This window comes from Madurella fahalii (assembly GCF_045866475.1).
Source record: "Madurella fahalii IFM 68171 DNA, scaffold_6, whole genome shotgun sequence".
Lineage (NCBI taxonomy): Eukaryota > Fungi > Ascomycota > Sordariomycetes > Sordariales > Madurella > Madurella fahalii.
In genome coordinates this window covers 128,202-155,289 of record NW_027263976.1, presented here as the reverse complement: position 1 = coordinate 155,289, position 27,088 = coordinate 128,202, and the positions used below count along the sequence as shown (strand labels likewise).

The window sequence follows — 27,088 nt, the reverse complement described above, 5'->3', positions numbered from 1 at the left end:
GGTTCTATCTGTTCTTATTACGGAGCTCGGCGGCCTTGACAATGTTCAAAGTTGAGCGGCGGTCTTTTCTATAATCACAAAAGGCCAGGGAGCCAGTAATTACTTTGGAGTGCGGCTCTAGAGGGCCCAGGCGGAATTTCACCAGCAAACATGTCAGCATTGTTCTGCTGTACATACAGTACATCGTATAGTACTACCAAGCTTCCCCACAGTTGTCTGACCCCAATTAATCGCTTTACGCCTACCTGACTTATCTATGCGCAGCTTATCACGAATCTGGGAACCTAATTCAGGTAGATAACTACGGGGTTCGATTCGCATTCTAAAGCGCAATTCCAAGGTCTCATGCTGTGGCAGTAACTGATTTCCGCCCGCATTAGAGGGGCGCAATACAATGCAAAGCACCTCAATCGGTACAGTATCCTGGTGGCTAACGCATACCCCATTGCCGTCAGTAATAATATAAACGGGGCTAAACAGTTCGAAAAACGGGTTAGCTGAGCTATAATGTAAGGACATTGATCCATTTGCGAGTTATGATACAGAGTTAAAGGCAGAACATGAAGGTAGTATACGCCAAGTTCCCAAACAATGGGAGGGCGAAGACAACATATATCTAAACTCTAGACGGACAGACAGACAAGATAGACAAGGCAGGCCGGACGACGCCACTACAAATCGGGTCTCTGTCGCCCAGACAAGGTTAAAAAAAAAAAAAAAAGGAAAGAAAGAAAAGAAAAGGAAAAAAAACCGCGTGCACGGAGCTCCTTCAGATCAGAGAGAGACCATCTTGCGCGCGAGAAATGGCGCTCAAGTTGAGCGAGCAACAAGTGTGGAAAAAGGTGTAATTAAATTGATGTCCTCTTGCCAAAGGACGACGGCCGGGACAGTCCTAAATACTGGAAAATCGTCCCGGGGCGGAGATTCGGCAAGTCACGCCCTCTGCCCAGAGGGGTGAAGTGGCCCGGGGACTGCTTTCTCCGACCCACTCGCCCATCTTAAGAGTACTAAGAGCGCCCGGAAAATCCTGCTCGACATAGATCTTTGTAGATAATTAGCAAAGAATTGCTTAACTAAATGTGATTCGGCCTAGAATTGACTGCGTTTATTGTAGGTTTGAAGTAGGTGGGGTAAGAGGAGCAGTGTGTCTTCACACTGTCTGAGGTGTACTAGGTGTCCGGTGAGTGGGCAACTTTTTCTCCATTGAACCGCCACAAAACCCATTTGTGCACCAACTGCAGCGAGTGCGGGTACGGCGGGTCAATCGGAATCAGGAGGTAGTGTCGCCAAATATACCGACATCCATGGTGCAATAGGTTCACAAGTGCCGTCTGGACGTCTTTGCCCTTTCCATCTCAAGTTCTCAGCGGGAGAGGAAGTGTTATGCCTCCATTGTGAATAGTACCGTCACAAGCTAACTTGGACAATTGTGAGCCCTCACAACGGGACTCTCCGTGGTGGATGGAAATCAGACCCAATCACAAACCCTGGTCATCATTTAGAACTCGGACAAGGAGCGGGGTAAAATACCTACTTTACCTACTTAAGGACAGTTTTGCCATTTTCACGCTCGCACCAAAATCTCCCTCTCTGTGCGATTTACTCTTCCAAGTTATCATGTCGAATCAGCAGGTACCGGCCACCGAATCCGAGGCCGAGCCAGCGGCCCCGGTAGCGCCCGAGACGGACGAGGGGGACCCCAGCGTCTTGCCGGCACAGGACCGGCCTCAACCGGAGGACGTGCGCAAGGCCCTTGTGTACCCACCAATTCCCAACTGACCAAGTTTTTGGCTCTGTAGCAGCGCAACGACGATGACGATGACCCCCACTCGTTATATGGTGACGATGATATCAGCAGCACCGCCTCTCTGACCGCATCTATCCTCGAGTACAGGACGATCAATGGCAGGACCTACCACAGCAATTTCGGCGATGCCGAGTACTGGTATGCCTTCAAGGCCCCTAAAATGAGTGTCTACGACAGAGAAACTGATCGATTGACAGGGGCGCCAACGATGAAGCCCAAAATGAATCTCTTGACATCATGTTGGTCAAACCTGACATTCATGGCCGCCGACCGTTGCTGACCGTCTTCGCCAGCCACCATGTCCTGACTCTCCTGCTTGACGGCGAGCTCTGCAAGGCACCTATAAGTAGCAATGTCCAGGTACGATACCCCCCCCCCCCCCCCCGCTCGTTGACCATCTACTTATCATGATCCAGAAAGTACTTGACGTTGGCACCGGCACTGGTCTCTGGGCAATGTACGTCCCAAGTGGAAATTTAAACCTCACACCAGCAGATACTCACACACATGCAGCGATTTTGGCGACAAGTACCCGAACGCTGAAGTCATCGGGACCGACCTATCGCCCATCCAGCCCAGCTGGGTCCCTCCAAACGTGATATTGTAAGCTTCCCGGTTCACTGCACAGATGGCCTCCATACTAACGTCTCCTTAGCCAAATTGACGACTGCACACAGGAATGGACATTCGCGGAGAATTCCTTCGATTTCGTACATATACGCTGGCTGTTCGGAAGCATCAAGGACTGGGACGCCCTCTATTGTCAGGCGTACCGCGCCCTCAAGCCTGGCGGCTGGATCGAAAGCCACGAGGCCTCGGTCAACTTCCGGAGCGACGACGGCTCTGTCAATGATAAGACGGCCATGGGCCAATTCGGCAAGTTCTTTGCCGATGGAGGCAAGAAGATGGGCCGTTCCATGACCATTGTCGAGGACGGCGTCCAGCGCAAGGGCATCGAAGCTGCTGGCTTCGTTAACATCAATGAGGAAGACTACAAGGCAAGTTTACTCCTAACTCGAGTCAATTTCTATCTAACCCCGGTCGCAGTCTCCATTCGGTGACTGGCCTAAGGATCCAAAGATGAAGGAGATTGGAGGCTTCCAGCGCCTCGCCACCGCGAACGACACGGCAGGTTCAATGCTCTATTTAGGTACTCTATTGGGCTGGGCTCCTGAGGAAGTCCAAGTCTATGCTGCCAACCTGCGTCGCGAGTTCCGCTCGCCGAACATTCACGCCTACTACATGCAGAAAATCGTATGGGCGCAGAAGCCTGAGTAGCCTGGTTTCCTCGAGCACAGGTGGATTCCGGCTAGGCCCTCACAGCCGGCGAGGTACCATGGAACGTCCCACTCACGGGGGCGGCGGCACCGTGTTACCACCGTACGATTTCTAATAGCGTCACTATATAGAGTCTAAATTTGTCTGGCCGTTTCTATCAGGATCTAAAATTAGCTAAAGTTTATAGGCCCATCACGCCGTTTCTTCTTCGGATGTTCTAGGCATCTAAGTAGTTTTGGATATTTTCCCTATGCATAGAGCCGGTTTCTAGAGCTCGTCTTCTCGAGCTCATCTCCTGGAGCGCCATTTCCGAGACGCCTTTGGCCCGTTACACACAAGAACACCGCATCTTGTTGATAGGTCAATAGTAGAGTCCGAATTGGAACCTGAGCTGGGCGACCTCGGTTTGAGACGGACCCGGACATCGGCGCAACCTCTCCCAGATGCGACCAGGTTCTGCCATTTATCGACGCTTTGCTCCGTGGAGTATGATCCGCCTGTTCTACAAATGGTATACGGGAACAGGAAAGATCGCCATGATCAGTCTTCACTATGTCTGTCTGGAGATGATGGGTCCGGATCAGTCACGGTGATGGTGCGGAGCCGTAAATACTACTCCTGTTGCGTTTACTTTCTGTACAACATACCCTTTCGGAGCAACTCCGCCCTCTTACCTTCTGACAGCTTGCCGAAACGCACGAGTCCTTCGAAAGTAAACAACTCAGCTTTTTCTCCTTACCCAAGCACGGAAGCCAAGCCCAGGCGGCCAACTTCCGAGTCACCATTTTAAACGAAAGATACCTTAATTAGCCCAATACCACAATCCAGAGTTTTCTTCAGAATGGTACAAGCAGAAGTAGTTACGTTTAATATTGCGGCTTTCGCGGCCATGCTGTTTTCCTCGAGTTTAGTGCCAATAAGTTTATCGGCCGCACTGCGGTTTTTGCCTGTCATACCGGTCCGTCTAAGAGAGTAATCGTTCTCGTCGCCGGCAAGGAATGGGAAAAGGTAGGCCTTTCACAACCGCGCTTAATTGCAGGACACTGCTAATGCACGCCAGCTGGCTGTTGCGCGGCTTCCCTGACGCGGGATTGCTCATCGCTGGCGAATGCTACATCTTTGGCGCTGCCATCTCCAACATCCTGGGCGCTTCACCCTCCGCCTACGTTTTCTACGAGAGGGGCAAGGCGATCTACTACGACAGGCTCCTTTTTTGCGGTGGTCGTGGAGCGGCGGTCGACGGGAATGTTGCCGGGCTGGTATTAGCTGTTCTCAGTACGAAGGTGAGGGTTACCGTCTGCACGTACATTTGCCAACGTGTTCTATCCCGGCTCTACATGGCCCCGTGGCGTCCCTGGCTAGCGTCTGTGCGCAACCAAGACGATCAGACGATCACTCTGACACTGACTTACGGTTATACAGTTGTCCATCTCCGGAGCAACTAGGTGTTGTGAGAATGTGAAAGGTGCAGACTGTGAGAACGGGATTTGGTTAACCGCGGAGTGGCCAGCAACAGACCTAAAGGATTTGAAGGCAGAGATTAGGGTAGTTATTGGTGGGGTTCTTGAGCCCATCTGAAGTGAGGGAACTTGGGTGTCGGCACGTTAAACCGCTACGAACAAGAGAACCTAGCGAAATATTAGTTCCAAAGCTGCAGTTGGTGGATCATTTTTGGGGGCTTCGAAGCGCAGTTCTTGGATTCCTAGCCTCCTGGGAGCAAATTATTGTAATTACGCGTGAAATGAACCAAAGAGCCGTCAATGAGGGTCAGGCCGACCGTTGAGAACTAGAAGGCCTTAAGATAACAAGCCAGCAGCGTTGTGGTGCCTCGATCCGGTCCAATAGATTTCTCCCATCCCCAGGCCAGCCGACTTTTTACCGGCCCTCAGACAAGGTAGAATACAGGAAAAAGCGGGTCACTAGGCCAAGTTAGCCCCTGTCTGAACTTCTGATGATCCTATCAGAGGGCCCAAGTGCCTAGGGAACAATTTTCCCCAATTCAATTAGGGCATAATTATATTCGCTACCGGTAGTGTCTCCATGGACCAACTCCTACGAGCGAGTTACAGCGAGAGCCGAGAAGGAGATCAATTGGACTGGTTCATACGGGCACGTGAAGCTGCGTTGATGTTTGAGCCAGGATTGCCATCCTCGGCCAACCAGCAGCCGCTTTCCTAATGCTTACAGCCACCAAAGAAGGGGGAAGATCCGTTGATGAGGGTTCAATAGCGTCTCAACTCAAGACGTCGGGTACAAACTCTCTTAGACTGTAATTCACCCGAAGTAGGGCAATAAGGTAATTAGTACTTGACATATACGGAGGTAGCGGCTGATCCTCTTCTGACTGCCCTGTTAACGGAAGCCAAGCCACTTTAATATTCCATGTCAACGTACAAATTCGAGATCCAAGTCGCATTATTATCATTAATCTGTGCCCAAGAGGCTAACAATCATTGCTACTTCGATTCCCGCGTTATACATGCTTTTTCCATGATTTAAAGCGTTAAACAGGAGGTGGTACGCTCCCGGAAAGTATGGGTGAGATGAGTCGGTTCAGAGTACATCAATGACACGAGAAAATCTTGCAGTGCCCCTCCTAGCAAAATGCCAAGTTCGAGCGACCAGGCTCTATTGGCAGTATTCCCTTAGACAAGCCCCGGAGGGCGATGAGTCTTCCAGTTATGGTCAGTATCTCAATGCTGCGGTGTATACAGTAAGATTCGGATCCATTGGCAAGTTTATAGGTATCAAAACTACCTCCGTGACCCAACAGCCAATCGCTACGGCTGGTGCCCACACCGGCATATCTTCCGTAGTATAGTGGTCAGTATGTGAGCTTGTCACCTAACAGCTGACTTCGCTCGAGACCCGGGTTCAATTCCCGGCGGGAGAGTCTTTTTGCTCTCATTGGAAAAGAGATATGTCCAGTCCGACAGGGATCTTCGAGTTATCTTTACACTTTTTTACTTCCTGCATAGAGAGCTAGGTATGCACTACTTTTTAATCCCCACAAACAGCCTATTCCAGATCTATCTTTTCCACCGGGCCGCTAAAAGATGATGCGGACAGCAGACAGCGGACATATGTTAGTTAATTATGTACCTTAGTCGGCTCCGCTCGGAAATCGGCGGTGGGCGTCGGAATGGCCCGCCCATGTGAGCCGTTGCAAGTTCCAGATGGGCTGCTGCGTAGGGGCGGGACCCGCTGTTTGCCGCTCCGGTTTGGGCGCAGACCTTCCTCATTAGGGAGCTAGCCACGGGCCAAGTAACTGAAATTGTAGTGGGTATTCCGCATAAAAGACTTGAGCAAACAGTCGCCACATCCTCGAGACCGCAATTTTTCAACCCTTTCAAGACCTGATGAATCCCCCGATTTGATCTTCAACTTCAGCAGGAAGCCCGGGAATGCCAAATCACACATTGCCACAATGTCGGCACCTCAAGAATTGTCGATGGACCTACCTGTCGTCGATCTCGACGTCTTCCTCAACCAGTCGCACAACTCACCCGAAGTCAAAGCCGAATGCGTCAAGGCGGCCAACGCTTTGATCACATATGGCGCGCTGGTGCTACACGATTCTCGCGTCTCTGAGGAGGACAACACCACATTCCTCGACCTACTTGAGGACTATTTTGCGCAACCGGAGGAGGACTTGAAGAAAGACGAGCGGCCCGAGCTCAGCTACCAGATCGGTGTGACATTGGAGAACACGGAAAAGCCAAAGTGCGCCGTCGACGAACCATGCCTACGCGTGATTGAGCGGCTTGCACCCTCGGAGCGACCGCTAGACATTTCAGCGCACCACCCTGATCCGAAGTGCAGGTTCTTCTGGCGGATGGTCGAGGCCCCGCCTTACGAGACGCAGTTCCCGGGGCTCAATGCCGACAACATCACACCTGAGGCACCCCACATCAAGGAGCGCTGGGGTCCAGTGATGAATCAATGGGGCACCTCCATGAAAAATGCGTGAGTTTGTCCAGATGCCCAAGGTTGGTTGCTTAACGACTGATTGTCGAATAACAGTGTTGAAGGCCTCACCCAAATGACGGCCGTTGGCTTGGGGCTGCCCACAGATACATTCAAGGATGCAGGCAGATATGGGTACGTTTGTTCCAGGGCGCCTCTCTTCTCATTCTGTTGCAGATCCTTACCATCGTCAATACATCGCAGACCCCATCTTCTTGCGCCCACTGCGTCGGACCTCAAAAAGTATGGTGAGAAGGACACAATCCTTGCCGGTTTCCACACCGACCTCAACTTCTTGACCATCCACGGCCGCTCTCGCTACCCGGGCCTTCACATCTGGGCGCGAAACACTGGCAAGCGCATTCCCGTTAGGATTCCCCCGGGCAACTACTTGTTGGTCCAAGCTGGTAAGCAGCTCGAGTATATCACAGGGGGTCTTATCAAGGCAGGTTACCATGAGGTGGTTGTGAACGAGAAGACGGTCCAGGTGATTGAGGACCGTAAGACGCGGTTTCCCGATCGCCCCCTGATTCGCATCTCGTCCACCTTCTTCTGGCATCTTTCGTCCGATTATGATCTAGCGCCGATTCCCGCGCTCGCAGCCGAGGCACAGCGCGTCCGAGCAGAGCAGTTCAACCACGGCAAGGACGAAGGCGAGGAGGTGTCGTACCCTCCTATCAAAGTTGGCGAGCAGGTTTCAAAGTACGTTATTTATCACGGTGCCTCCTCCTCTGGCGCAACATCCCAACTAATACCGATATGTGTAGCGAGCTCAAGCACATAGCCCTGATGGCATGAAGACGCCTCACGCCATTCCAACGTCTTATGCCGCAACGGTCGATTGTTAGGTTCTCGCAGACTCGCTTGGTGATATTAGGCGGGGCTATTGGCGGCAGGTTTAGGTGAAACCTCCTCATGGAGAGCTGGCTATAAAATTGGCGTCAACCGAACGATCAAGTGCCAGATCAGACACAGAGTTTACAAGCGAGAACATGACATATGAAACGATGATGGCGATTTCCCGCACACCGTGTCCATATACCATTATAGCAAGTTCATTTAATGCTTTTGCACGTCAACGATAACAAGGATGACATTCGATTTACTATCTCTATGTGTAACAACCGGAACCGGCCGATGTTGGAGGTTCAACAATTCCTATGCCGCATTCTCAGTTTCTCCCGTCCCGTTGCTACATCGTCCTGCCAACGCTTTAGTAATTTGGTTAAGGTTGCTACACCATCGAACTCCGGCGCCCGGCACATGTGCATTCGGTGGGAGGGAGGGTGGGGGGGAGGACATTCCCGCTGCCCCAGTGCGCCGGGCGAGCCCAAGGAGGAAGACCACTTTTGAGGGGCAAGAGCCACTGGAGTCTTTACAGACATTCAATCAGGAACTTACCGATATCTACAAGCAAGAGGGCATTGTCCTCTGGCATCCAGGGCAGGTCCACCTGAGGTGAGACAAATATGCTGCCTAAACTCTCCAACGTTTAAATTCCAGGGACATACATAGGGCCCTAGCTAGAGAGAAGCCTGCTGTACGCCATTGAGAACCCGGGCGCGTTGGACGTGGGGGTATTCCTGTCATTTGACCCAGTTATCCACTGGACGGGGATCACACCTTGCTCCGGCGAATTTGCAGAGTATAATACCTTAGATAATTACAGTGCAATCTGTCTGGCCACACACGCAAATGCCCGGACGCTGGCTCCCACGAACTGTCCAGAGCCGCCATCGCACACTGCCCGTAACTCAATTAAACATGCCGCAGTAATACGTGCACTACGCCTGGCATCTGCAATGGGGTTTTCAAAACCGATGACAACGTTGATTCAATGCAGTGGCGGAAATACCACCAAACAATTAGTTACCCGCTGATTTTCTAGTTTGCCCTACTGAGTCATCCTGCTGCAAGGGCTTCAGCGGGGGAAGCAGTGTGCCGATTCGGACCAGAAGAGAAGCCTCTCGGCAAACAAGACAAGGACCCCAAATGATGAGTCTCCTCAAAAACGCGATAATCCTCTCCCGCGAAGATGCGCAACTACCCCGTATCATCAAGATCCTTCATCCTGATTACCCCGCAGCCGAAAACACGCTTCTTCATCTACGCGCCCTCGACAACGGCGGAATCGACTATGACACCGCCCTGGCCGTCTGCAGCATCGTCACGGGTAATACCTGCACAGGTTTCTTCGCCACCCGCGAGGCCGGCACACAAAGACTCGAACGCATTGTACCACCTAGCGATAGCATCCTCCGCGAGAATGCGTACTTTTTCCAGTTGCCTGATGACGATGTCTTAGAACGTCCCTACCCGGTGATTCCTCGCTTCGAGGACTGGACATTCCCACACGATGCCATGCCGCCACCTTGGAGAGAGCTTAGCCGCCAGGCACAAGGGGGAATGTCATGTCGCGTTACCGATTGTATGTGGGGAGTGGAGAAAGCTCACCTCATCCCGCTCACCGCACAGAATTGGTGGGATCGAGAGGAGCTCCAGCAGTGCGTCCTAACCACCAACCCTGCCAACCTAGGTACGCCTATATCTTATAGTTGGTCTTTATCTAGGTACATTGTGCTAGACCGATTCAGCCAAAGTGACATCGACGTCAACGATAACATAATACCTCTTCGATCAGACATTCATACAGTCTTTGATGACAAGGTCTTTGCCATCGTTCCCAAGCGAGATCAAAGGTCTGGGCAAGAAGCCCCAGGGGAGTTGTCGCTCGTCACGCACATCATCAATCCCATCTTGGACAATTACTTCAACCTTTATTACCATAATCGGAAGCTGCTTCCACTGAAATGCAGTATCGAGTGCCTTTTCGCGCGTTTCACTTGCACTATCTTCTCCCCCGGTGTGATCGGCGTCTTTCTGAAAAAGTGTATTACTAGTCGACGTCTTCTGGTTTACGACCCTGGCACGGGTACCTCGACCGTCGAAAGTCGCAACCGCGAACAAGCCCAAGCGCTGCTTGCCGCGTCACGGTCCCGAAGCGCAAGTCCTAGGAAGAGGCCAGCGTTGGAGGCGGTTGGGAATGTCGTGAGCGTTTTGGAGGATGGCCAGCCTTATGATATCGAGGATGAAAGTCAGGCGGACAGCGGATTCATGGAGAGGAGCCCAAGCAGAGGCCGATCGAAGAAGAGGCAGTGGGCGACTGACCAACAAGAACAGGCCTGGGCCGTTCAGAAGAGAGGGAAGCTGGGGGCCAATGGGTGAGGAAAGAACCCTGTTGAAGGGATACTATATTTTCTTTTAATTATCGCGGTAACAGAAAACCCACTCGAATTAAAAGACTCGTAACCTGTGTTTCGCAGGTGATGTCATGTCACATGTCCGCAAATTGCACAAACATGCAGCTGGTGCATTGTCGGCGTGTTTCTGATGGAGTTGATGTAGTTAGATAAGGTACTGTTAGCACGTACGTTAATGTATTTCGCGGGACAAGACGTTCGAGCTGAATATCCTTTTAACTTCCTCGCCCAGGTCGCCAAAGGTAACCTGAACTCGCCCATCAGTAAGCTAAATTGTTCTCCATTCTTCTTGCAGTCCTGTCTCTTGTCTAATCCATCACGTCCTCACCAATGTTCTTATTTTCCTTTTCTCTTGCTTGCCATGTTGCAGCACGAGGTCCAGCGCCTAATAGAAAGGGTTGTTATTAATGGCCGAGAGGGGCTCATTACAGACTATCTAAGGCAATCGTCTACGGTTAAACCTGCAGCCCTGGGTAGGCAAATTAGCCGCCACTATTATGAGAGACGCCAAACTGAGCCCCGTGAGAACCGGAAAAGCTAAATGGCTGTCTTACGAAGTTTAATATTATGAATGCGGCAAAGCCGACCAATATTATGGAGGAAGTCATTCTAATTCAATACCATACATTGATGTACCACTATGACGCCCAATTTTATAGGACTAGAGCTGAGTTCAGGTTCCGTTCTTAGCACACTGGCACGCTACACATATAAACTCTGGCAAGAACCCACCTGCCAACCAACCAGTTTCTACGGCAGGTGCCCACACCTGCAAATCTTCCGTAGTATAGTGGTCAGTATGTGAGCTTGTCATCTAACAACGCTCGAGACCCGGGTTCAATTCCCGGCGGGAGAGATTTTTGGTGTAAATTTTGCGACCCCCTTTTTCTGCGATTCATCTTCATCTTTTTCTATCCAAAGTTTTCCATCAGCTTGCAGTTACATGGGCGTTGGTGGCTCAGGATCGAAATAATCTCGCTTATTTAATTATTAGCAGGTGACACCAACAAACCGAAGCATATCTACTCAAGAAGAACATAGCAGTATGCTTAGATATCAAGCTAGCTAATGGCCTTGATTCCCCAAACTCGTCAGTTCCTCGGCCTGCGTAGTACTGTTTAGCATCATTGCTGCTCTCGATGTCTAAGGCGGTTTGTATACATGCAGTTTGGATGCCTTGAGCAAACGGATATATACCAAGTGTAGCGTGCTCTTTCCACACTGAAACTACCAACTTGAATGGGCTATTTAAACCCGTCGGTGCCCCATCCGGCCTCCCTGGACGATTCTCTGTTCCTTTCCAAGCATCCCTTGTTGTTTATCCGGATCTTTCCTAGCATGACGTTCCTGTCCATCTCCCTATTGTGAGCAGGCCCACATTGTAAGGGTGACGGTTATAGCCAGGTTATCATAGCTATCCATTACGAGGCATCTATCACGACTAGTAACCCCATCCCCAGGAGAAGAACGAAGCCCTTGAAGCCAAATATCCTTTATCCAGCGATACAACGACGACGACAACATGGAGTGGGTTACTAATTCGTTCGCCGTCATCTAAGTGCAAATGAGGTCCCGACTAACGGAACTGGAAGCATTAAGTGCCAAGACCGTGGCAAAGAATTTCAGAACAAGTGAGTGCACTCCGGCTGTAGAATCCTCTTTACGCGCTCTTAGAACCCTACCAAACATGAAAGTCACGCAGAAAGCCCCACTACAATTCTAAATAATAATAATTACCGACATTATGGTACAGACTTTAACTCCCTTCATGCCACTCGTTCGTCGCTGTAATAACCGCCAGACTTCGTATCGAAATGTCAAGGACTTAAACGACAATGGTAAAAAGAGAAGCGCCGCTGGTCAGCTTATCGACTTCCTGCGGCCTGTCCTTGCCTGGTGGGTCAACCCCCTAGACACAACCCAAGCTACGGGCAAGATCACAAATGACAATATTTGGGAGCGCTCAGCGAGCTTGTCAGTGCTAAGTTCGTCGGCGCAAACACCATTTCACTGCAGCGCCAATTACCGCAAGTCCAATTTCCGTTCTGGTTAGTTACATCACGTTAGGCAATTAGGTCTACTAGACTGGTTCAGAAATGTGCCCAAGATCAAAGATTACTCTCACTTTAAAACTTGCCACTACTACCTATCATCAAATTCCCGCTACTTGCGTTCCAGGCCGCGTCAGTATCAGTGATTTATCCCTGCTATCTCGCTCGGAACAACGGCTTACGGCAATTCCTCGTCAGAGCACCAAGCCGAGTCCGTGTCGGAATTTTCATTTTCCTCGTTCGGCCTATGCTTTGGGTCTGAAAAGTTCACGCCGATTTTAGTGAAAGTTTTGGGGTCGACTTGCGCTAGGTACCAGGGTCCGGGAACGTTTCTGACATGCAGCACGGCCTCGGACTCTGGGAGCAGCAGGGGAAGCTGCTTGGTAGGCTCAGGCGAGCTCGGGTTACCGTAGGTCTTGCAGTATGCCTCGTTCCTAGTCCGCCAGTCGCAGTGGAGTATCAGCTCTGGGAGCATGAGCATTGCCCGGTCCCGGACGTAGTTGATGACGGGAGTAAGATCAGGGATGACGACCGGCTGCTGCGTCCGCAGGGCGACGCGCTTGTTTTGGTTAAACACTTTGTCCAGACCGCGCAGCATTTGGTAGGCTACGTAGAGAGGGTCAGTAGTGGCTCCGTCCCGGAGGAGAGATATGACGCCCTCCCAGTGGTGCATGGCATCCAGGCCTGCAAGTGGGAGCGACGGCATGAAGAGCCTATCCTCGATGATCTTCATCAGGTCGGGTATGTCCCAATTTCCGCGCTCGCCGTCAACAGCAGGCACTGACGGGGACACGAATGAGGCCTGACCAAAGTCGACGAGGTAGAAGTCGGGAACGGTACACTGGGGTTCAAAATGCAGCAAGACATTGTTTGCGTGCATATCGCCATGAAACACAGGATTGGAGCACTGAGCGTACATGGCTTGCAGCGTCTCCAAGATCTGACGGAGGAACCGGAAGGCCATGCCACGAGGGATGGTCTCCCCGCGTTCCAAGCAGTCTTCGACAAAGGCATCCAGGCTGCCACCATTGCAGAGGCTCCAGTATGAGACCCTTGAGTACTTGCCCGACTTGCGCCAGTACTCATCGGGGGTGGTATAGTCCGAGATAAGCTTGGGGATGCGGAGATCTATTCCACGCTTCGCGGCTTCAGCCGAGAGGAACCGTGCTACCTCCACATCCTGGTCGAACTGAAGTTCTGCCTGTATCTTGTTTGGCCGGCGGTCATGCTTTCTGGGGCGGCGGTGGAGCACCTTTCGGACACGGAACTCACCGGTGCCGGTACGATGGATCAACTGGACCTGGCAAGACACGCCCATGGAGAGCCGGTCAACAAACAGGCAGTAATCATCGGCGATTCCGCCGTCCTTGAATAGGACGCCGTACATGCGGCTACTCATATTGTCGTAAAGTTCGTTGGTGGTGGTGGCCAATGCCGATATGGGTGTCTCTAAGATGCAGTTTGGTCTACTGGGCGGATTGATATATTTGCGATGCCGTCGATTCCAGCAGCAGATGGGCACCACCGGCTTAAATACTAGAGAAAATGTGCCCGTAATGTCTCCTATTCCTGGTGCAGTGAATATAATGGGCAGGGGTATCAATCCGTTGTAACTCGTTCGCAACAATGCGGTTGTTTCGAACAAAGAAGGGTGAGCCGAACTTGGTAGCCACCGTCCACATGCTAGTCCTTTGGCCGGACGGTCTAACAAACGTGTACAGTACAGAATTCCCTACTTGGATTAGCAGGGCGCTCCGGAGCTTATACCAGGAACCCCCAACTCTGTCTACCGCCGCCGCTTGGATTGCTGACTCGGGTATATTTGAGCCCAGCCCTTTGGGGCCAAGTAAGCCGGAGACTTCCGGAAGGGTAACCGGACCTGAATGCTACAAAGAACTCGGCATCCCAGTTTTACTTTCCCTTCTCAATCAATGTTTGCTAAACATCAGGTAAACTGTAGGCCCCAAGCCAACAAATTCATTGCCCGCGAGACACGGATAACTATGTCGACCCCTTTTGCAAACGGAGAGGATGGAGGATCGCAGGACAGGAAGTCACAACTAGGAGGCCAGTGGAAAGCGACAAGAAAGTCGAAAGATCCGTGGAGATATAGGCGAAAAACACTCGTCGTCGCAGCAATCGACTTGAATGGCTTAATAACATTGCTATTATGGACGAGAAACAGCTAACAAAGAGGACTGGTGCAACACACAATAGCGGCCGTTTGTAAAGTAATTATCACGAGCCCTCCTATCATGGGCCTAGTGAAGCCAAACCTGTTCACCCACAAGGGTTGATTCCAATAGATGTGGAGTCGCCCAGAGAGGACGGCCCTTACCGCGTTATAACAATTTTGCCGAACTTATTTGGCCAAACTACCTGCACGATTTAAGGTGCCTATGGAGCCGCCTCATTGACAGGGGTTTCCCAAAAAATATCGGTGCTAATTAAGGTCACTACTTGGTACGGTGTATCCATCCTACTCCGCCCCCTCTTCCAACCTCGAAGTACCAATGTGACACTTTCGGTTCTCAATGTCCATACTACTAATTACATCACATCATGTCAACGAGTGCGTATCCACTTGCCACGACGAGTCCAAGGGACATGCATAACAGCCCCTGAAGTGACAACGGGCCTAACACCGCGGCGGCGCCGGTCACAACCGGAGCGGTACCCACCGTTCCGCTTGCCGTCGTTGTCGCGGTTCCGGATCCCGATGCAACAAGGAACTGTTTTACCTAATCAGTACCAACTCGGGTCGTCAAGAGTCACTACCTAGGATAGGAGCCTAGGCAAGTGCTAAGCAAAAACCGGCTTCCTTACCTTGTCAACGGTATGGACGACCCCATTCTTGATGATGGCATCACTAGAGAGTATGCGCGCGTCGCCGATGTAGAAGTCAGGGCCACGGACCGACACGGTCACAGTGGTGCCCGCCAGTGTGTTGTACGAGGCGCCGTCCACCAGCAGCGGCGAGTAGGCAGGGGGTCCCAGGACGACCTGCTGTCGAAGTGCCTGGGCAAGCGCAGTATCATCTGAAACGTTGCCAAAGACGGCGTTGTTGGGAGCCAGGAACGTAATGCTGGCGCGGTTGTCGAGCTCAGCGAGGAGGCCGGTACGTCGCAGTGCGTCAAGGGTCTTATCGGCGCCCAGATGGGGAAGGGTCTCGGACAAGGGGGCGGGTAGTGTGAGGACGCTGTGTCAGGAGAGCAAATCCCCGATGCGGTCAGCTTGGGTTCTTTCCGCTTGCACTCTTGAGGGTCTGAACCATAAAGAAATAATTATACAGACCCGCTAATAGGCCGGATCACACCGCAGTCGTAGGGAATGTCAAGGCCAGTGACCCTAACGCTGCCGCCAAGGCCAGAAAAGACGGTACCCAAAGCCTCGTTAGGCGCATTCTTCTGGACGATGCTCGAGTTTTGCTCGGGCCCCAGATTGACGAATTCTGGATCGTCTAGTAAGGTCATGAGAGCGACGGCCCCTGACGCCGTCACTTCGGCCCTGCCACTCCTGCGCCTCGGTTGTGGGCAACTATGCTGCTTAGGGTTTGGCGTTTTCTTGTCAGCACGACGTACGAGCGAGCATGATGCGGCTCTGGCTATGCCGGCGTCTGTCGGAGCATAGACGATCATGTCGGGGCAGGCGTTCCGAACCACTTCCCCATCGGGTCCCTCCACCCGCTGGGCGAATTCGGTAAAGCCTTCCCTGCGGAGAACCGTGAGAAGAGGGTCGGCAAGGGCTACCCAGGTAAAAATGGAAAAGAGAGCAAGGAGCTGAAGTAATTTGGCCATGTTGAGAATGTCGACGCAAGTTGGCCTAGTAGCCAACAGTCAGGGACGTTGGGTTTTCACCGAGTCTTAAAGTCGTTCGCAAGCCAAAACTCTTAGCTGTTTGATGCTGCTTGATATCCGGGCGATGAGGGACAAAGCGCGGTGCCTACACTTATATACATCCCACCAAGGCGTCCACGCAGCATCGCCCCAGCGCAACCCGTTGTGCTTCGAAGTAAGCCGCAACATTCTGGGAGTCGCCGACCATCGGGTCAGCATCGCCGAACTGACGTTCGATGGGCACCACGGAGTTCCGGAAGTCCGTCTTTGTCTGACAATGCTCGACACACCAGGCTCCCGAGGAGAGGAACGGCGAAGCCACACAGACGGCAGAGCGTAGGAGAGAGGTTGAGATCATTTCTGCATAGAGCTGATTCGGCCGCCGCAAAGCCGCCCGGGGCCCGATATGCAGCATCCGGGCACCACCGCTATGCTGGTCCCATACGAGTCAACGTCTTGCGCAAGCCGCACAACCAATATACCCAGTCATGCACGGAAATGCAACACTCGGACATCTGCGTCGTGATAATGCATTCCCCAGCTTATCAACCAACCACACCTAGAGCGCAATTTACAAATCCAGCCCGATAGAGCGCCCAGTTGCCAAAACCTGTTCATCTGCTGTCTCAAAGCCTTGTGAGGTGGTTATACTCAACATAGAAGCAAGGCGGGGTTTGCTGCAAATGTCCTTTCTCAATGGATGCCTTTTGGATGCCAAGATGCCTGTCTCAGCCTGGAACCTGCTGACTGGCAGGTCTAAACGTATGGGAGCCCAACCTGCACCAGCTAGCAATTGCTCTCAACTGCCCGCGGGAAGCGCGGCCTATCGAACCAGCAGTTCTTGACTGCAGAAGTGAGGCGGGGGGCCGCTGTTGGTATGTGGCCCCTGCTACTGATTTTGCAAGTGAACTTGCGCTGTGTATCCTTAGATGCTGGTCTCACTTTGGAGTCTGCTCACTGGCTGGTCTCAAACCGGAGCCCAACCAGAGAGGTCGGCAATTGCTGTCCCCTCGCCGCGGGAAATGCGGCCAATGAGCCAGCACCGTATTCTCCGCACTGAAAAGGCCGAGGTAATTGGGTAGTTGTTATGGTCTTCCGGGTGTGTCGTGGTTATTAGCGATCAGGCTCTGTCTCGCTGACTAGGCATCGGCGAAAGAGACATGCCTACTAACCGGGCCCTGGTCGTTGACGCATATATGAGCGGGGACATTTACCACTTAATCATGGCCGGGCTGGTTTAATAGTAGCCTCCTTGGGGTTGGAATGAGAAACGCCCTCCTGGGTCTTGCCTACTTACGTACCATTTCTACTTGCTTACAAAACCAACTCTACCTTTCCTCAATAGGGACGCAGCAGCTGGGGAAAAAGGCACACGGAGGTAATCAATTCATAACAAAACTCCCCTATCACGCAGGCGCGTACCAGGAGAGACCGTGGGCTTCCAGCAAGAAGACGACAAAATAGTTGGGAGGTAGCCAACATGTCGACCGTATACGCTCCGCCCCCGGAGACGGCGTACCTCACCATGACGCCGTTCGATATGCCGGGAGAGGACGGTGATGTGTGGGCCGTCGCGCTCTCTACGAGCAGCAGCCAGTTCCTCAACGCGGCCATAGCTGTCGTTTTCACTCTGATCTTTCCGTGTCCGTGCCTCTTTCCGTATCATTCTTCCTCCGTGCATGCGGCTAACACGGGCTCAGGGGCCTGGGGACTCATTGCCTCGATTGCTCTGTACGCGGCACCGCACAAGCCCACACGGCGCCAGTCTGTGGCCCTGGTAACGCTGCGCAATGCTCCCGATCCCTGGACAGCATTCAAGGCACTCTTGGGCTATACTTACGAAAGTATGGGCTCGGTCACAGCGAACAAACGGGCGTGGCGAGAACCCCTCTCCGGTCTCGTGCTCTGCCTTACCTCCCTTGCGGTCTTTGTGGTTAGCATAGTGATGGGTATCGTGGGGCCTACGCTCTTGGAGATAGGTAACGTCGCTCCAGTCCGGGCCAGCATCCTGTATTACCCACAGCTCCCACCGGTGGGCGACACGCTCGGCGAAAATATCTTCAACGGGCATAGGAGCCTTGGCATCTTGAGGGCCCTGAGCAGCGTTGAGATTGCCAAGGCCGAGTCGCGATCTAAGGTAAAAATCACCGTCATTCCCGTCGATTACGACGGCGATGAGCAACCTCCGCCCTTGACGTTTGGGCTGCAATATAATTACCACCTATCAGGGGCGGATTTCGGCATCGAACGCGCATCAGGCCTTGCACTCAACGTCACGGGAGAGTGTAGGACGACATATGCCTGGCAAAATACTTCAGACCCGGAGTTTGACATCTACACGCTGTGGGGGGACGAAACCAATCAATTCTCGGTCTCGCTGAATGGAAGCCAAGTCTTGACGCCGCCGAGGGCCTATTTCTGGCTTCCAATGGCTCCGGCTGACCAACTCAACTCGGACGGCAGAGTTTCGTTCGCCGTCGTGGTTGCTGCGGCCCACCGGCCGAGTATCTCGGAGGGTTCCGATCCATGGTACACAACGGAACAACGGGACCCGGACATCGGACCTGAGCTCGTCGTGGATACCCCGGTGTGGGTTAAGAGAGGCAGACCCGCGCTGTCATGCTGGCAACACGACCGATGGAGTTACGGGGACCAAGAGTTCAAGAACGTTGTGGAACTCGCGAACGCGCCCAACGACACGGTGCCGGTGCCCTCCGTGCTCCTCAAGGTCATCGCATCGGCATCCGTTATGCCGTTGATCATATCGGTCGCCAACATCGTCGGCCCATCAGCGCTCGAGTCCGCCGTGATCAGCCCTAACGGCTTCAACAATGATGGCCTTATCGATGCCGGCGCGGCCAGCATTCAGCAAGATATGGAGCGGTTGATCGTGGCGAGTTTCATCAATACGCGAAACATTCTCGTCGACTGCGCCATGTCAGAGGTCACCGGCAACGGAAGGAGACTAGCCAACGTCTTCACGGGCACTGACGGGCGACCACAGGATGGCGCCGGCCAGTTCGTCGTGTCAACCCCGAACGTGCGAACGTTCAGCCTTAACGGCCTAATCGGCCTCGCTGTCACCTTGGTTGGCCTGCTGTTCCTGAAGATAGCCCTCTTCGTGAAGCTGCTCACGCACGCCGACGCCCACACCGACGGAGCCCCGGGCAGCAGCACCGAAGACGTCGCACCCAACTGCGACAGGTGGGCCCGGTTCAAAGCCCTCAGTGCCGGCAGCCTTCTGCGCATGGTCTACGAGGGCGGCCGCGGCGTCCCTCAACCGGATTGGAAATGTTGCGAAGAGTTCCCGACCGATGATCCCAACGGCCAGACGCCGAAGCGCTTCCAGCTGGCCAAGTGCCAGGCCGGTGCTTGCTCTTGTGGGGGCCATATCGTGGCCAACTGGGTCACGCCACCGGCGGATTCACACTCGGGCATTGAGCACAACGCCACCGGCGATGATGACAAGAGGCCAGTGGTCGGGAACGAAGAGGTGCTACCGTCGCCGAGCGATACGCAACCCCCAGACCCGGTGATCCCCGATATCGCCGGCGACCAGCGGGCGAGCATATACTCGAAGGAAAAAGTTCCGCAAAAAGACGGATAAGCCGGTTGGAAAAAGGAGGCGGCACACGCCGCTGTTGTTTGGAGCTGCCCTGTGCTCGGCCACGCTAAGAGCGGGCTGATATGGATTGGGATGGATTGGCCGGGTACGCAAGATTGCTAGCACAGGTTAAAAAGAAACAAGAATCAGAGCAGGTGTACGGAGGTAACCCTATTACGTGTGAACTGAGTGGCCATTCTTCTAACAAAGCCCTTGGCAGGGTTTCAGGTATTCGTATGTCGACACTCCTTACAGGATGACTTGCTCTTGTACTGTATTGTACCAAACGCTGGTGTGTTTTACTTCGGGCTGGTGAGAGAGAGGCGCCCCGAATCCCAATCAGAGAAATCGGTTTCACCTTGGAGTGGTTGCGGAGATGGTTTAGCTTCCGCGAAACCCCTGAGGTCAACGCACCGTAGCACGCAGCTGCCGAATCACCTTTTTTTGAGTCACATGAGTCGCAGAAAACACACTGCGCCACGAGGTTGCAGTCTGTTGCCGATCCTCGAGACTCGGGAGCTTGGACGGCTCTCGGCAGGATTTCGTTCGGCCCGCGTCTATCGCGCGTGGGAACGGAGACAAGGTCTGTCAGCAGGAAGGGGCTTCGGGTCTGCTGTGGAGGCGCGCTAGCCTACTGTACTGTACAGTACACGCCTAAACCCCGGGGCCTGTCTGGTGGCGCCGGGTATTACCGGGTCTGAGATGGATCGGCGCGCCCCAGCCGCACCGTGCTTGGCTGACCCTCGACTAGTTCACCTTGGGTATCTAGAACCACTGCACCTTAAGGCCAGGTTAGAAATAACTAAAGTGAGCGGAGAAGGAGCAGCTATCAGAATGGCAGGGTAACACTTGGGGAACAGGCACGAGTAACGCTGAGCAAAACTGTAATTGCTTCTCTTCACCTTACCATAGGCGGAAACGAGGGTTCCGCCACATCATGCAAACGAATACACAATCCTAACCCTGATACGAGACAGGCGCTCCGGCTCCCGAGACGCGGAGGCTCCCGAGACTGAGGCCCTCGAGACTGCGACTCGAGAGCACCTGTCTCACTTGAATGGTGAAAGAACGCGCGAGTTCAAGGGAGTTGAGGATGGCGCGGCGGGCTTCGTTGCCATGGACAACACGCTGGACATGGATCGAGCCGCACCTCCCCATCTTCTGTCCGGAACAATGCGGGAAGTTGACTATTTCGCTATATCTTAGGTCTTCCTTTCGCAACATGGCTTCCGACGGGTGGATTGACAGAGAAGGCTAGCAGGAACGACACTGGGCCATGCCTGGTCAACAGACATCTAAGAGATCGGCTTTGTCTTGTCATCAACCCTTTTTTCCCGAGACTGAACCCGTCTCTGCAACTCTTGGCGCCCGTAGCCGGGAAAAGGAACCGTACTAGCTTCAACGACCAGGTCGCTTCGGCCGGTTGAATCCTTTCTTCACCTCGACGTTAGGGTGCAGCTCGGCGAAAACGACCTCCTCCGTAATCTCGCTCGGCTCCGCGACCTCGAATCTTTTTTGAGGTTGTAACCCGTACTTCTCGGCAATGACCAAAACGGCCTTTTTCATCAGCGGATACATCATCCGGAACTTGATGGCTTTGGTGCTAAAGCTGCTGGGGCACGTGTAGAAGAACAGCAAGGGACTGGTCTCGCTGCCGTCGTACGAGTGAGTAAACCTGTAGAAGGTGAAGCGCGGCTCTGTGGCCGAGATGGTCTGCACCAGTTCGGGTATTGAGGAGGGAGTTGCATCGTCGGGGACGAGCTCGATGGATTCCGAGTCAGGGTTGATTTTCTGTCATGGGAGAGAGCAGCATGTCAGCACTGCGGATGGCAACTGGCACGGCCATGGAGGCCCCTTAGGCTCACCAGCATGACCAACGACCTGCCATTGCCATCAGCCAGCTCCTGCAGGGCTTGTGTGGCTGGCTCGGCAACGGGCGTTGTCAACTTGTTGCTCAGCTGGATCCCTCGACCGCCTGTACCCATGCCGGCCTCCTGCTCGGCGCGCTTCACGTCGCCCAGGCTCCTCTCCTCCTCGGTAAGGGGTGCGTCCAAGGCGGTGTGGGCGTCGTGCTTCTCGAAGCCGGCTGGGGTGAGCTCCTCGGCGGTGGTTGCGAATAGCGTGTCGCGAAAATGCTCGCTCCCAAGCTCGCGCACGAGGGTCAATCGGGTCGAAGCGAACAGCATCTTCTGGCGCACCGGGGCGGCATCCGGCACGTATGTCACAGCCACCAGGGCCGGTGTGGACGCGTACCGCCGCAAGATGATGTACAGGGCTTCATTGGGCTTGATGTGCGGCTGGAGCAGGGCGTTGACATTGGACGAGAACGAGTTTCCGGGAGACGAAGGTGTCAGCAACTTTAGTGGCAGCAGCTGCTCGGCCGAGATGGTGGCGAGCAGGCCAAAATGCCTGTCAGACCCGAGGAGGTCGTTGAACTGGGAGACCAGCTCCTGCGAAGCTGCAGCAGACAAAAGGGGCAACTGCCATCAGCGAGCGGCCTTCTCTCGCAAAGGGGGATTGCCATGGGATTCTAGTAGGCTCACCTGAGATACCGGACTGCATCGCGAGCTCGCCGAATGGAGTTGGCTTGCGGTCAGCAAGGGCAAGACGCGTTGTCCGGATTCTCGGGCAAGACGGGAACAGCGCACATGAGGCGGGACTGGGCTGTGAGACTCCCGGTTGGTGTGGGACGGGAGGTGGGTGGGGGGGGGGAGGGGGAGATTGCGGGGCATGAGGATTGTGCACGGGCCTACTTAGCAATCGCCAAAGGGAGCCGACCGAGTTTCTACACAATGTAAAAATCCGACAAAATCACCCGGCGCCATGAACAGGCCGTTGGATCAATCCGGCACAAGAAACCGGCGCATCCTAGTACTGCTAGGCGCAAGTCACAGCGGTTTGTTCACGTACTTTTTCCTCACGCTTTCGCATGGGTTCATCATCATCTACCTCGACCTGCGAGCCGGAGATGGCCTTTGGGTTGCAGACAACCGAGGCGAACCATCGCCGCCGACTGCCAACAGTACACAAGTTCCGGGCATAATTGCCAGATTGGTCATTACTATACGAAATACTCTTCCAGCCGACGAGGAATGGCGAAGAAAGATCTTGCTTGTTGCTCCCAATCCTTCCACGCCCGTCCCCGCTCACTCTGGCTTTGTCTCATCTGTCCTTGAGCCATTCCATTGTTTCTCGGGGATTTCTGGTCCTTGCCGCGCCCTCTGTTCGCGGAGTTGGCTGCCGGGTCTTGGTCAAAGCCTTGCCTGGAGCTCATTTCGGATGACACATGCGCTGGGCTAGCCTAGTGGCTGCTGGCTTGGGCGCCAATCACCGACCGAGCCTTGTCCTGGGGTTGCCTCTTGGCAGACAACGGATGCGGGCTAGGCCCAAGCAGGCCGCAGAGACATCAAAGTCTGAAATATCGTCGAGTGACTCCTCTCCTTTTCGTATCCCAGGCCGGAGCATCAGCGTCTCTCGTTTTGTTCTTTTGCTCCTTGCCCCGTTGTCACTCGTTCAACCCCGGAAACCAATCTGCCACCCATCATGTCGAGGTAAGATCGGCATTCCTCCCTCACTATCATTAACATCCATCTTTTTTTCCCTCCACCGCCTCCTACCGCGCGGCAACATGGCGCTCCACACTCGCTTATCAGCCATCTCGATCTGCATCTTCGGCGCCACAACAGCCGCCGCCCACGTGCTCCTCCCCTTCTCCCACCGCACCGGCATCCCGGGTCCTAAGCTCACGGTACGTGCATCGTCGGAGCAGACGGCACTCACATCGAGAGCTGGATATGCCTGGGTTGTGGATGCCACGGTTGGCACTCCTGGCCAACGCCTCTCGTTACTCGTCTCGCCCTCAGTCGGCGATACGTGGGTGCCCGATGCCAGGACAGTAGAATGCTCTCCCGACTACTACTACAGCGACTCCTACTACGACGACGATGAGATTCCATCGTCTCAGTGCCATTGGGGCAGCTACAACCACACCGAGTCCGAGACGTATCTGCCGGCGAATCAGCGGTATAGCAGTTTCAGCCCTTCCAACGTGGAGGACTTGTTCATCTATGGCGAAAACATGACCGACAGATTGGTGGTAGGCGACATTGAGATGGACGACCTGCCCATGGGCCTAGTCACCTCGAGTTCTCGATGGATCGGCGTGCTCGGGCTCGGCCACAACCTCTCGAGTTACTACGACTCGTATCCCACTTTTATGGACCGGATGGTCTCGTCTGGCAAGATCGCAACTCCAGCCTACAGCATGTGGTTGAACAACGCCGAGGGGACATCGGGCGGCCTGTTGTTCGGAGCTGTCGATCAGTCGAGATTCACAGGCGAACTGCTCCGGCTTCCGGGACAAACTGCATACTCTTATGGGACTAGTTTCGGCGTTACTCTCGAGAGCATCAATGGCACTACTGACTCTGGGGATGCCATGCCGCCCATCAGGTCCAACGACTTTCCCGTGGACGTCACGATCGGACCAGGCGAGCTCTTCTCGTTCTTTCCTGAAGTGCTGGCCGACGAGATGGCTTCCATGGCCGGTGCAACATACAACGAAACGCTTGGCTATACCACAATCCCATGCGATGCCGGCCAGACGAACTCGGCCAAATTCGCCCTCCAGCTTGGTGGCAGCGGCGGCCCCTTACTGAGCGCGCAAACGTCGGACCTCGTGATACCAGTAAGCGCCATCGATACGAGTTATCTCTCGCAATGGATAAACGAGAGCGAAGTGTGCTTCTTTGGCGTCCAAAAGCGCTCTGGGTCGTATTCCAGCTATTACAACCTTGGCGGCTCACTCCTGCGACGCACTTACCTCGTCTTCGACCTCGCCAACAACGAGATCGCCCTCGCCCCTGCCAGGTTCTCATCTAGCTCGGATTCACCCTCACCCACAATCGTCGCCTTTGAAAGCTACGGTGCCACCGTGCCATCTGCTGCCCTGTTTTGCACCAGCGGGAGGTGCACATCTGACTGCAGTATCACGAGTTGCGTTGATCCGACATTCACCGATGACCCCCGCTCGAATCCCAACTTTGACTCGTCAAACCCGGACCTCTCCCACTGGCAGAGTGTCGCCATTGGCGTTGGCATAAGTCTCGGCCTCCTAATATTGATTGGCGCAGTTGCGGCCGTCATCATCTGGACCCGCCTCTGCCTAGGGGATAGAAAGGACGCAGCAGAGAAGGGCGCCGATGAGGAGGGAGGAGCTAGAAGCCAGCTACCCGAGTCGGCGCAGAGCCCAGCTGAAGTGCAAGGTGGCAACGGTGGAGGGATATCTCCGCATGTGACTGTGCCGCCAGGCACTCTGCCCGTTATCCAGGAGACCGGAGATGTCAACCAAGAAGCACCTCAACTTCCAGCCCTGGGGACGCAGCCTCCCAGTCCGACCACGCCGGCAGAAGTTACTACTTCATCTTCCAACCTGGCCGCGGTTGCCGTATCCGCGTCTTCCGAGCATGAGCAGCAACAAGAGCCAGCAGATGATGCACGTGTCTCGGAATCTGGTGAGGCGTCGACATCTTCAGTGTCTCCCAAGGGCAAAGGGAAAGAGGTAGATTCAGCCGCTATATGAGAGTTAGCGAGCCCCGTCTGGTAGTCAAGTTGGCATTTAGTAGGAATTGTAATAGATACCCCTATGCCATGTTTGCGCAGCACTCAACCTGGCCCGGTCATGTCAAACCCGTAGGTGTCGTCACGTGGCATGCGATGCCTTGTCGTTCGAATATACTCGTTACACAAACGGGCAGACAAAAAGTGCCCGTCGCCAGTGAACCCGACGACGTCATCACCTCCGGGCGCAAACCTTGATCTCGAGCACTTCTCGACCAATCTTCCGCAATGCGGGGCAGCCTCTCGGCCAAGCACTGGGCGCAACCGTGTGCATCCTTGAGGTTTTGTGTGACCGTTACCCCCTCCCTCAGTGCCCCATCAATAGAAGAACAGGCGGAAGCTGCCGAGAATTGACGTCATGCCACCATCCACGTCAAAGCCCGATTTAACACCAACGCCCACATCTCTATAAAGCTACCAGAACCTGGAAGCCATGCGTTCCCGCCTTCATCCAGTCAGTCAATCCACAACCCAGAGCACCAGCCACACGCGCGCACACAAACAGGGGCTTGCAGTCATCACCAATACAGAAGAGTATTCAACATAGCACTACCTAGAGCCACAAAGACACGAGACACAATGGCCGTCACCTCAGCCATCACCGACCTGGTCAAGTCTGTCGCCGAGCTGCTCTCGTCCGTCTTTGGTACAGCCTATACCATCGTCCACTCCTTCCTTTCCGGCCTGATCGGCCTCTTCGCCGGCTTCTTTGCCTTCATCGGAGACCTCACCAAGGGCGTGTTTGATGTCGTCGGTGGCGTCGGGAGATTCATTGCTGGTGAGTGCTGATAGTTCGCCATTACCCCGTCTAACCAGTCTAAAGAGAGTCCATGCCGTGTTCCCCCGGTGTGGGCCATTGGGCTGCCTCGGTTGGAAAGTTATCTTTTTTCCTTTTCCTTTTTTTTTTTTCCTCCCCTCCTTACCCAGGGATGAGAAACCGAGTGAGGCCGTGGCTGACCAGCTATATCCCAACAGGCAACATTGTCATCCTGGGAATCCTTGGCGCTGCGGGCTATGCGTACGTGAAGTTCATCCAACCACAGCAACAACAGCAGGGATCGAAGCCGGCGGCTGTGAATGGCGGCGCCCAGGAGAAGAAGACGAACTGAAGCCGGGCGAGTCCAAACCTAGAAAAAAAAAATTCTATGGGAGCAAGAGCGCCCGAACATGAAAAAAAACGATAGGGAAGGAGTTGGTCACGGTCAGAAATACCTAACATGCGTGTCACGGGTTTGATCTTTCCTCAGTTCGGTCAGGGCTCGATGTTGCGGGAGGCGGGATTTTAATGCCATGATACCATTTGCAATTCACATCATTTTACACTTGACAGCAACGCGATAATATCAGCCACTTTGGGCGTTTACTGTATCATGATTCGTGTACAGGAGAGCTTTATTCTGTCAGAAACCTGGCAGTGATCGTATATACAAAAACTCTGAAGTAGAGCGGAATGTCTGTCGTATCTCAGAACCCCGAAATAAGCGGAGAGCAAGAAATGCATCACAAAACAACTCTAGCTCATGGGTCTCGCTCCCTAATCCAAGCCCCGCCATGCCCCGCTCCTTCTATAATGTATAGCAAAACACAACAAACGCATCATTTGCCCGGGTATCCATCCCTGATTACATGGCCAACTCATACCCCAATGATCGTCATGAGATCTTCAG

The 27,088-nt window shown here is 53.7% G+C and overlaps 9 protein-coding genes and 2 non-coding genes across 11 annotated transcripts; 8 read left to right on the top strand and 3 right to left on the bottom strand.

The window, feature by feature from the left end:
* Positions 1–1,617: 1,617 nt before the first annotated feature.
* On the top strand, positions 1,618–3,085 carry MFIFM68171_10071 (Phosphoethanolamine n-methyltransferase 3; the record flags this gene model as incomplete). The annotated part of the gene is made up of 8 exons (XM_071065490.1): positions 1,618–1,740; positions 1,800–1,945; positions 2,005–2,046; positions 2,101–2,167; positions 2,224–2,264; positions 2,321–2,410; positions 2,463–2,805; positions 2,855–3,085. 8 exons carry the CDS (start codon positions 1,618–1,620, stop codon positions 3,083–3,085), a joined length of 1,083 nt encoding a protein of 360 aa, XP_070921591.1.
* Positions 3,086–5,891: 2,806 nt separating this feature from the next.
* On the top strand, positions 5,892–5,978 carry MFIFM68171_t179. Its single transcript is given in 2 exon segments — positions 5,892–5,928; positions 5,944–5,978. It is a non-coding gene; the product is annotated as a tRNA-Asp (tRNA).
* Positions 5,979–6,512: 534 nt separating this feature from the next.
* Positions 6,513–7,849, top strand: MFIFM68171_10070 (Isopenicillin N synthase-like Fe(2+) 2OG dioxygenase domain-containing protein; the record flags this gene model as incomplete). The annotated part of the gene is made up of 4 exons (XM_071065489.1): positions 6,513–7,051; positions 7,109–7,186; positions 7,256–7,753; positions 7,819–7,849. The coding sequence occupies 4 exons, from the start codon at positions 6,513–6,515 to the stop codon at positions 7,847–7,849; spliced, it is 1,146 nt and encodes a 381-aa protein (XP_070921590.1).
* Positions 7,850–9,043: 1,194 nt separating this feature from the next.
* On the top strand, positions 9,044–10,276 carry MFIFM68171_10069 (uncharacterized protein; the record flags this gene model as incomplete). Its single annotated transcript, XM_071065488.1, has 2 exons — positions 9,044–9,555; positions 9,622–10,276. 2 exons carry the CDS (start codon positions 9,044–9,046, stop codon positions 10,274–10,276), a joined length of 1,167 nt encoding a protein of 388 aa, XP_070921589.1.
* An 811-nt stretch (positions 10,277–11,087) lies between these two features.
* On the top strand, positions 11,088–11,167 carry MFIFM68171_t180. Its single transcript is given in 2 exon segments — positions 11,088–11,124; positions 11,133–11,167. It is a non-coding gene; the product is annotated as a tRNA-Asp (tRNA).
* A 1,373-nt stretch (positions 11,168–12,540) lies between these two features.
* MFIFM68171_10068 (uncharacterized protein) lies at positions 12,541–13,761 on the bottom strand (the record flags this gene model as incomplete). Its single annotated transcript, XM_071065487.1, has 1 exon — positions 12,541–13,761. The coding sequence occupies one exon, from the start codon at positions 13,759–13,761 to the stop codon at positions 12,541–12,543; it is 1,221 nt and encodes a 406-aa protein (XP_070921588.1).
* A 1,403-nt stretch (positions 13,762–15,164) lies between these two features.
* MFIFM68171_10067 (uncharacterized protein) lies at positions 15,165–16,159 on the bottom strand (the record flags this gene model as incomplete). The annotated part of the gene is made up of 2 exons (XM_071065486.1): positions 15,165–15,561; positions 15,657–16,159. 2 exons carry the CDS (start codon positions 16,157–16,159, stop codon positions 15,165–15,167), a joined length of 900 nt encoding a protein of 299 aa, XP_070921587.1.
* A 1,519-nt stretch (positions 16,160–17,678) lies between these two features.
* Positions 17,679–19,805, top strand: MFIFM68171_10066 (uncharacterized protein; the record flags this gene model as incomplete). The annotated part of the gene is made up of 2 exons (XM_071065485.1): positions 17,679–17,841; positions 17,899–19,805. The coding sequence occupies 2 exons, from the start codon at positions 17,679–17,681 to the stop codon at positions 19,803–19,805; spliced, it is 2,070 nt and encodes a 689-aa protein (XP_070921586.1).
* Positions 19,806–21,200: 1,395 nt separating this feature from the next.
* TWF1 (Twinfilin-1) lies at positions 21,201–22,364 on the bottom strand (the record flags this gene model as incomplete). Its single annotated transcript, XM_071065484.1, has 3 exons — positions 21,201–21,593; positions 21,668–22,260; positions 22,346–22,364. 3 exons carry the CDS (start codon positions 22,362–22,364, stop codon positions 21,201–21,203), a joined length of 1,005 nt encoding a protein of 334 aa, XP_070921585.1.
* Positions 22,365–23,430: 1,066 nt separating this feature from the next.
* Positions 23,431–25,383, top strand: MFIFM68171_10064 (uncharacterized protein; the record flags this gene model as incomplete). Its single annotated transcript, XM_071065483.1, has 1 exon — positions 23,431–25,383. One exon carries the CDS (start codon positions 23,431–23,433, stop codon positions 25,381–25,383), a length of 1,953 nt encoding a protein of 650 aa, XP_070921584.1.
* Positions 25,384–26,000: 617 nt separating this feature from the next.
* Positions 26,001–26,530, top strand: MFIFM68171_10063 (uncharacterized protein; the record flags this gene model as incomplete). The annotated part of the gene is made up of 2 exons (XM_071065482.1): positions 26,001–26,199; positions 26,397–26,530. 2 exons carry the CDS (start codon positions 26,001–26,003, stop codon positions 26,528–26,530), a joined length of 333 nt encoding a protein of 110 aa, XP_070921583.1.
* Between the last annotated feature and the right edge of the window lie 558 nt (positions 26,531–27,088).